Source organism: Boleophthalmus pectinirostris, unplaced genomic scaffold (genome assembly GCF_026225935.1).
Source record: "Boleophthalmus pectinirostris isolate CB_2022bp ecotype Guang Dong unplaced genomic scaffold, ASM2622593v1 HiC_scaffold_2825, whole genome shotgun sequence".
Lineage (NCBI taxonomy): Eukaryota > Metazoa > Chordata > Actinopteri > Gobiiformes > Gobiidae > Boleophthalmus > Boleophthalmus pectinirostris.
This window is the reverse complement of record NW_026571290.1, coordinates 1,010,577-1,020,199: the sequence shown is the minus strand read 5'-3', so window position 1 is coordinate 1,020,199 and position 9,623 is coordinate 1,010,577. Positions and strand designations below refer to the sequence as shown.

Sequence of the window (9,623 nt, the reverse complement as noted above, 5' to 3'; positions counted from 1 at the left end):
TAGTTCAGGTAAGGACCGGGTCTAGTCCAGGTTTCGTGTTTTAAAGTTCTTTATTGGACCAGGTCTGGACTGTCACTACTGCTTCAGAAGACTAAACCAGGACTAAACCAGGTCTAAACCAGGACTAAACCAGGTCTAAACCAGGACTAAACCAGGTCTAAACCAGGACTAAACCAGGTCTAAACCAGGACTAAACCAGGTCTAAACCAGGACTAAACCAGGTCTAAACCAGGACTAAACCAGGACTAAACCAGGTCTAAACCAGGACTAAACCAGGTCTAAACCAGGACTAAACCAGGACTAAACCAGGTCTGAACCAGGACTAAACCAGGTCTGAACCAGGACTAAACCAGGACTAAACCAGGACTAAACCAGGTCTAAACCAGGACTAAACCAGGTCTGAACCAGGACTAAACCAGGACTAAACCAGGACTAAACCAGGTCTGAACCAGGACTAAACCAGGACTAAACCAGGACTAAACCAGGACTAAACCAGGTCTGAACCAGGACTAAACCAGGACTAAACCAGGACTAAACCAGGTCTGAACCAGGACTAAACCAGGACTAAACCAGGACTAAACCAGGTCTGAACCAGGACTAAACCAGGACTAAACCAGGACTAAACCAGGTCTAAACCAGGACTAAACCAGGTCTGAACCAGGACTAAACCAGGACTAAACCAGGACTAAACCAGGTCTAAACCAGGACTAAACCAGGTCTAAACCAGGTCTAAACCAGGACTAAACCAGGACTAAACCAGGACTAAACCAGGTCTAAACCAGGACTAAACCAGGTCTGAACCAGGACTAAACCAGGACTAAACCAGGACTAAACCAGGTCTAAACCAGGACTAAACCAGGACTAAACAGGACTAAACCAGGACTAAACCAGGTCTGAAACCAGGACTAAACCAGGTCTGAAACCAGGACTAAACCAGGACTAAACCAGGACTAAACCAGGTCTAAAACCAGGACTAAACCAGGTCTGAACCAGGACTAAACCAGGTCTGAACCAGGACTAAACCAGGTCTAAACCAGGACTAAACCAGGACTAAACCAGGTCTAAACCAGGTCTAAACCAGGACTAAACCAGGACTAAACCAGGACTAAACCAGGTCTGAACCAGGACTAAACCAGGACTAAACCAGGACTAAACCAGGTCTAAACCAGGACTAAACCAGGTCTGAAACCAGGACTAAACCAGGTCTGAACCAGGACTAAACCAGGACTAAACCAGGACTAAACCAGGTCTGAACCAGGACTAAACCAGGACTAAACCAGGTCTGAACCAGGACTAAACCAGGACTAAACCAGGACTAAACCAGGTCTGAACCAGGACTAAACCAGGACTAACCAGGACTAAAACCAGGACTAAACCAGGACTAAACCAGGAACCCAGGTCTAAACCAGGACTAAACCAGGTCTGAACCAGGACTAAACCAGGACTAAACCAGGACTAAACCAGGTCTAAACCAGACTAAACCAGGAACCAGGTCTAAACCAGGACTAAACCAGGACTAAACCAGGTCTGAACCAGGACTAAACCAGGTCTAAACCAGGACTAAACCAGGACTAAACCAGGACCAGGACTAAACCAGGACTAAACCAGGTCTAAACCAGGACTAAACCAGGTCTGAACCAGGACTAAACCAGGACTAAACCAGGTCTGAACCAGGACTAAACCAGGACTAAACCAGGACTAAACCAGGTCTGAACCAGGACTAAACCAGGTCTGAACCAGGACTAAACCAGGTCTGAACCAGGACTAAACCAGGACTAAACCAGGACTAAACCAGGTCTGAACCAGGACTAAACCAGGACTAAACCAGGACTAAACCAGGTCTGAACCAGGACTAAACCAGGTCTGAACCAGGACTAAACCAGGACTAAACCAGGACTAAACCAGGTCTAAACCAGGACTAAACCAGGTCTGAACCAGGACTAAACCAGGACTAAACCAGGACTAAACCAGGTCTAAACCAGGACTAAACCAGGTCTGAACCAGGACTAAACCAGGACTAAACCAGGACTAAACCAGGTCTGAACCAGGACTAAACCAGGTCTAAACCAGGACTAAACCAGGACTAAACCAGGTTGAAGTCTGAGGGCGACATTAGAGGAGGTGAGAAGTTTGAGCAGAAGATCTACAGACGTGTGTGAGATGATGTGAACGTGTCCAGAAGGTCTCAGGTTCTGTCCACAGCAGAACATCTGGGGGGGGGGGGGGGGTCGGTGTTGGATCGGTCGGGGGGGTCGGTGTTTGGATCGGTCGGGGGGGTCGGTGTTGGATCGGTCGGGGGGGGGTCGGTGTTGGATCGGTCGGGGGGGTCGGTGTTGGATCGGTCGGGGGGGATCGGTGTTGGATCGGTCGGGGGGGGGTCGGTGTGGATCGGTCGGGGGGGTCGGTGTTGGATCGGTCGGGGGGGGTCGGTGTTGGATCGGTCGGGGATCTGAGTGGTTTGGGTTTTACTGTGACCTGAAGCAGCCGAAAACAACGACTTGAGTTTTTATGGACAGAAAAGTTTCAGTGTCACAAAAATTCACCTTCACCAAGACTTTTGGGGATCATGACGAACCCTGAACCTACAGACCAGGACCAGGACCAGACCAGGACCAGACCAGGACCAGACCAGGACCAGACCAGGACCAAGACCAAGACTAAGACTAAGACCAAGACCAAGACCAGAGACCAGACCAGGACCAAGACCAAGACTAAGACCAGAGACCAGACCAGGGCCAAGACCAAGACTAAGACTAAGACTAAGACTAAGACCAAGACCAAGACCAGAGACCAGACCAGGACTAAGACCAGGACCAAGACCAAGACTAAGACCAGAGACCAGACCAGGACTAAGACCAGAGACCAGACCAGGACCAGGACCAGACCAGGACCAGAACCAGGACCAGAACCAGGACCAGAACCAAGACCAGAACCAGACCAGGACCAGACCAGGACTGGAGTTTGTAAAAACCCTAAGCAGAACATCAAACACGGGCAGTTTTCCCTGAGGTTCAGTCCCACAGATTTAGTCTCATCTGAAAAACCTTTAGAGTTTGTTGTTTTTTTTGTTTTTTTGTACAGATCTTTTCCCAAACATCAGATTCGTTGTAAATCACGTTTGCATCAAAAGTCAAACAGAAAGTCACAAACTCTGAGTTCGAACTCTGAGATTCAGAGGAACTTTTTATAAAAATATTGAAATGTTTGGACGGAGCTCAGAGTTTAGTGTTTGTCTCCAGAGAATCACAATTTGAACTTCAGACGAGAAAAGAACAAAAGAGACGCAAAGACCAGACTTTAGGAAGAACACGACAAAAGAACCAAGAGCCAACAGATAGTCCAGGTCTAGTCCAGGTCTAGTCCAGGTCTAGTCCAGGTCTAGTCCAGGTCTAGTCCAGGTCTAGTCCAGGTTTAGTCCAGGTTTAGTCCTGGTTTAGTCCTGGTTTAGTCCAGGTTCAGTCCTGGTTTAGTCCTGGTTTCGTCCGGTTCTTTTCTCATGAATAAATCTTTTTCTCTTTTGTTCAGAGTTTGGGTTCAGTTTAAATTGTGGGAAAATCTGATTTCAGAAATTATATTTTTTTGTCACAAATGTTTCTCAGAAAATGAGCTGTAATTAAAAAATGTTAGTTGTTGTTTAAAAATGTAAAATGTCGTTTCAACAACTTTACTTAAAGATATTAAATAAATAAATAAGTTTTGATGATGTTATGATTTAAAAATGTAAAACTATAAAATCCTTCAGTGACAGTTTTAAAAACCGACAAATCTGTTTCTCAGAAACGGATTCGACCAAAAACTTTTGTCCAGTTACAAATTAAATTTTTCCTTTTGCTGTGAATTTGACCTGGACCAAGATTTTAACATTTTAGTCTCGTTCAAATAAAACTGAGACGCTGCGAGTAAATCTGAACATTTACCACCAGAAAAACGTTAGTTTTAGTCATAAATATCACAATTATTTTAGAATTATAAACTGAAATATTTTAGAATTATAAACATGATTATTTAGAATTTTAAACATAATTATTTTAAAATTATAAACATAAAACATTTAAATTATAAACATAAATATTAAAAATTATAAACAAATATTTAAAATGATAAACATGATTCTTCAGAGTTTTTCTTCGTGTCTCGCAGGTTTTGACTCAAGTAAAAATATTACAACAAGTTTTTACTTTTATTGGAAATATTTATTTGTGTGAGTGTGTGAGTGTGTGAGTGTGTGTGCGCACACACACTCACACACACACACACACACACACACACACACACACACTCACACACACACACACACACACACACACACACACTCACACACACACACACACACACACACACACAGATTTTATTCTGCTGTTATATAGTAATGATATTTATAGTAGTAGTATTTGTAGTACTTGTAGTACTTGTAGTAGCTGTGGTAGTTTGGGGTCGTTGATGTCGTAGTAGTACTTGTAGTATTTGTAGTAGTAGTATTTGTAGTATTTGTAGTACCTGTGGTAGTTTGGGGTCGTTGATGTCCCAGCTCAGCTTCATCCCGACTGAACACACACACTCCTCTTCCTCCCCCACAGACATGATCCAGAACCAGACCAAGACCAGGTCTAGTCCAGGTCCAGACCCTCAGGACCTCACAGAACCTGGTCAAACCGGGTCAGGTCCTGGTCCGGTCCAGGTCCGGGCTCAGGTCTTAAAGTGAAACTGAAGTCCAGACGTCAAATTTTATTTCCTTTTTTTCAAGAGACTGAAACTTTGTCCTTTTCAGACCCAGGTCTGGTCCTGGTTCAGACCCGGTCCAGTCCACAGGATCTGGTCTGGTTCTTCTGGTCCGGTTTATTCCAAAATCATGATTCTGTCCTTCAGGCTTTACAATCCACAAACATCACTGCTCCTTCAGTCCGGATCTCCTCAGGAACAGGTCTGATTCAGTCCAGCTTCAGTCCCGCTTTAGTCCTGGGTTAGTCCTGGGTTAGTCCTGGGTTAGTACTGGGTTAGTCCTGGGTTAGTCCCAGTTTAGTTCTGGTTTAGACCAGCTTTTTTTCCAGCTTTGATCCCCGGTTTAGTCCCATTTTAGTCCTTGTTCATTCCTGTTTTAGTCCAGTTTTAGTCCTGGTTTAGACCTGTTTTAGTCCGGCTTTGGTCCAGCTGTGGTCCGGGTTTGGTCCAGCTGTGGTCCGGGTGCGTGGAGCGTGTGGACGTGTGGACTCAGGTGAGACTGACAGGTGAGTCTCAGACGCAGAGACAGGAGCCAGGGGGCGGGGCTTAGGCCGTGACATCACAGCAGCATGTGTCAATCACAAACAGAGGAGGCGGGGCTTGTGCTCATGATGTCATCGATCCATGTGTCAATCACAAACAAACAGAGTGTAAACACAGAGGGGAGGGGCCAGACCCGGACCAGGACCAGACCAGGACCAGACCAGGACCAGACCAGGACCAGACCAGGACCAGACCAGGACCAGGACCAGACCAGGACCGGACCAGGACCAGACCAGGACCAGACCAGGACCAGACCAGGACCAGACCAGGACCAGACCAGGACCAGACCTGGGCCGAGTCTTTGGTCACTTTGGGCATCAGGTGTTTAAGAAGAACATAAAACATAAAACAGTCGAGACACAGAAAGAGAGCGGGTGTGTGTGTGTGTGTGTGTGTGTGTGTGTGTGTGTGTGTGTGTGTGTGTGTGTGTGTGTGTGTGTGTGTGTGCGTGTGTGTGTGTGTGTGTGTTTTGGGGGGGGCTCTTTACATCAAAACACAAAATGTTTCTGTGACAAACGCATCTGTTTACAACAACCACAGGACCTGGTTTAGACCTGGTCTCTGGTCTGGACCTGGTTTATTCCTGGTTTAGTCCTGGTTTAGACCTGGTCTGGACCTGGTTTATTCCTGGTTTAGTCCTGGTTTAGACCTGGTCTCTGGTCTGGACCTGGTTTATTCCTGGTTTAGTCCTGGTTTAGACCTGGTCTGGACCAGATTTAGTCCTGGTTTAGTCCTGGTTTAGACCTGGTCTGGACCAGATTTAGTCCTGGTTTAGACCTGGTCTGGACCAGATTTAGTCCTGGTTTAGTCCTGGTCTGGTTCTGAGTCTTTTATCTCGGTCTAGACTTGTAGAACAGGTTCAGTTCTGGTTCAGTTCTCAGAAGTGTTTGTGTGAAGTTACTGCAGATACAGTACACACTGCTCTGTGAGGATGCAGTACTGCAGTACTGTGTGTACCTGTAGTACTGTTGTACCTGTAGTACTGTTGTACCTGTAGTACTGCGTGTATCTGTAGTACTGCGTGTACCTATAGTACTGCGTGTACCTATAGTACTGCATGTACCTGTAGTACTGCGTGTACCTGTAGTACTGCGTGTATCTGTAGTACTGCGTGTACCTGTAGTACTGTGTGTACCTGTAGTACTGCGTGTACCTGTAGTACTGCGTGTACCTATAGTACTGCATGTACCTGTAGTACTGCGTGTACCTGTAGTACTGCGTGTACCTGTAGTACTGCGTGTACCTGTAGTAGCTGTAGTACGTATGTACAGTATGTGTGAAGTACCCGTAGTACCCGTAGTATTTGTAGTACCTGCAGTATTGAGCTCGTCAGGGCGTGTTACGTAAACTGTCTCTGCTCCAGTGGACGAAGAAAAACACCTGAGAATTTTAAACAAGTGTCTGCTCCAGTGAACAGCGACGCAAAACATCTACAACATCTGAAACACCTGAAACACCTGAGCAGAAACATCTAAACACCGACGCAAAACATCTACAACATCTGAAACACCTGAAACACCTGAGCAGAAACATCTAAACACCGACGCAAAACATCTACAACATCTGAAACACCTGAAACACCTGAGCAGAAACATCTAAAACACCGACGCAAAACATCTACAACATCTGAAACACCTGAAACACCTGAGCAGAAACATCTAAACACCGACGCAAAACATCTACAACATCTGAAACACCTGAAACACCTGAGCAGAAACATCTAAACACCGACGCAAAACATCTACAACATCTGAAACACCTGAAACACCTGAGCAGAAACATCTAAACACCGACGCAAAACATCTACAACATCTGAAACACCTGAAACACCTGAGCAGAAACATCTAAACACCGACGCAAAACATCTACAACATCTGAAACACCTGAAACACCTGAGCAGAAACATCTAACCTCCAGTGAAGCAGCAGAGGAACAGTGTCTTTGTGATTTGAGACAAGATGGAACTGAACCAGGAGAGGCCTGTACCTGTCAGTACTCGTCAGTACTCGTCAGTACTCGTCAGTACTCGTCTGTACTCGTCAGTACTCGTCAGTACTCGTCTGTACTCGTCAGTACTCCTCAGTACTCGTCAGTACTCGTCTGTACTCGTCTGTACTCGTCAGTACTCGTCTGTACTCGTCTGTACTCGTCTGTACTCGTCTGTACTCGTCTGTACTCGTCAGTACTCGTCAGTACTCGTCAGTACTCGTCAGTACTCGTCTGTACTCGTCTGTACTCGTCAGTACTCGTCTGTACTCGTCAGTACTCGTCAGTACTCGTCAGTACTCGTCTGTACTCGTCTGTACTCGTCAGTACTCGTCTGTACTCGTCTGTACTCGTCAGTACTCGTCTGTACTCGTCTGTACTCGTCACTCGTCTGTACTCGTCTACTCGTACTCGTCTGTACTCGTCTGTACTCGTCTGTACTCGTCTGTACTCGTCTGTACTCGTCAGTACTCGTCTGTACTCGTCAGTACTCGTCTGTACTCGTCTGTACTCGTCAGTACTCGTCTGTACTCGTCTGTACTCGTCAGTACTCGTCTGTACTCGTCTGTACTCGTCAGTACTCCTCAGTACTCCTCAGTACTCGTCAGTACTCGTCTGTACTCGTCTGTACTCGTCAGTACTCGTCTGTACTCGTCAGTACTCGTCTGTACTCGTCTGTACTCGTCAGTACTCGTCTGTACTCGTCTGTACTCGTCTGTACTCGTCAGTACTCGTCTGTACTCGTCTGTACTCGTCAGTACTCGTCTGTACTCGTCTGTACTCGTCTGTACTCGTCAGTACTCGTCAGTACTCCTCAGTACTCGTCAGTACTCGTCTGTACTCGTCTGTACTCGTCAGTACTCCTCAGTACTCGTCTGTACTCGTCAGTACTCGTCTGTACTCGTCAGTACTCGTCTGTACTCGTCTGTACTCGTCAGTACTCGTCTCTCAGTACTCGTCTGTACTCGTCAGTACTCGTCTGTACTCGTCTGTACTCGTCAGTACTCGTCTGTACTCGTCTGTACTCGTCAGTACTCGTCTGTACTCGTCTGTACTCGTCAGTACTCGTCTGTACTCGTCTGTACTCGTCAGTACTCGTCAGTACTCGTCAGTACTCGTCAGTACTCGTCTCAAAGGGCCACAGGGTAAAAACAGGCACAGTGTGAAACAGGAGTGAAAAAGTCTCAGCACCTGCTCCTGTTCTTCTGTTCTCTGTCTTCTTCTGTTCTCGTCTTCTTCTGTTCTCGTGTTCTTCTGTTCTCGTGTTCTTCTGTTCTTCTGTTCTTTTGTTCTCGTGTTCTTCTGTTCTCGTCTTCTTCTGTTCTTCTGTTCTCGTGTTCTTCTGTTCTTCTGTTCTCGTGTTCTTCTGTTCTCGTGTTCTTCTGTTCTTCTGTTCTTTTGTTCTCGTGTTCTTCTGTTCTCGTCTTCTTCTGTTCTTTTGTTCTCGTGTTCTTCTGTTCTTCTGTTCTCGTGTTCTCGTGTTCTTCTGTTCTCGTGTTCTCGTGTTCTTCTGTTCTTCTGTTCTCGTGTTCTTCTGTTCTTTTGTTCTCGTGTTCTTCTGTTCTCGTGTTCTTCTGTTCTTCTGTTCTCGCGTTCTTCTGTTCTTTTGTTCTCGTGTTCTTTTGTTCTCGTGTTCTTTTGTTCTCGTGTTCTTCTGTTCTCGTGTTCTTCTGTTCTTTTGTTCTCGTGTTCTTCTGTTCTCGTGTTCTTCTGTTCTTCTGTTCTCGTGTTCTTCTGTTCTCGTCTTCTTCTGTTCTTTTGTTCTCGTGTTCTTCTGTTCTCGTGTTCTTCTTGTTCTTTCTGTTCTTCTCGTGTTCTTCTGTTCTTTTGTTCTCGTGTTCTTCTGTTCTCGTGTTCTTCTGTTCTTCTGTTCTCGTGTTCTTCTGTTCTCGTTCTTCTGTTCTTCTGTTCTCGTGTTCTTCTGTTCTCGTGTTCTTCTGTTCTCGTGTTCTTCTGTTCTCGTGTTCTTCTGTTCTTGTGTTCTCGCGTTCTTCTGTTCTCGTGTTCTTCTGTTCTTTTGTTCTCGTCTTCTTCTGTTCTTCTGTTCTCGTCTTCTTCTGTTCTTCTGTTCTCGTGTTCTTCTGTTCTCGTGTTCTTCTGTTCTTTTGTTCTCGTGTTCTTCTGTTCTTCTGTTCTTTTGTTCTCGTCTTCTTCTGTTCTTCTGTTCTCGTGTTCTTCTGTTCTCGTCTTCTTCTGTTCTTCTGTTCTGTTCTCGTGTTCTTCTGTTCTCGTGTTCTTCTGTTCTTTTGTTCTTCTGTTCTGTGTTCTTCTGTTCTCGTGTTCTTCTTCTGTTCTCGTGTTCTTCTGTTCTCTGTTCTTCTGTGTCTTCTGTTCTCGTGTTCTTCTGTTTCTTTCTGTTCTTCTGTTCTTCTGTT

The 9,623-nt window shown here is 45.7% G+C and overlaps 1 protein-coding gene across 2 annotated transcripts in view; it reads right to left on the bottom strand.

Annotated features, from left to right (window-relative positions):
- gcm2 (glial cells missing transcription factor 2) overlaps positions 1 to 5,198 on the bottom strand; it is a 15,795-nt gene extending 10,597 nt beyond the window's left edge. For both annotated transcript variants that reach the window (XM_055159856.1, XM_020939230.2), the window contains exon 1: positions 4,498 to 5,198. In XM_055159856.1, the coding sequence (XP_055015831.1) occupies positions 4,498 to 4,581 (84 nt within the window). In that variant the 5' untranslated portion in view covers positions 4,582 to 5,198. The remainder of the gene's footprint in view (positions 1 to 4,497) is intronic.
- Between the last annotated feature and the right edge of the window lie 4,425 nt (positions 5,199 to 9,623).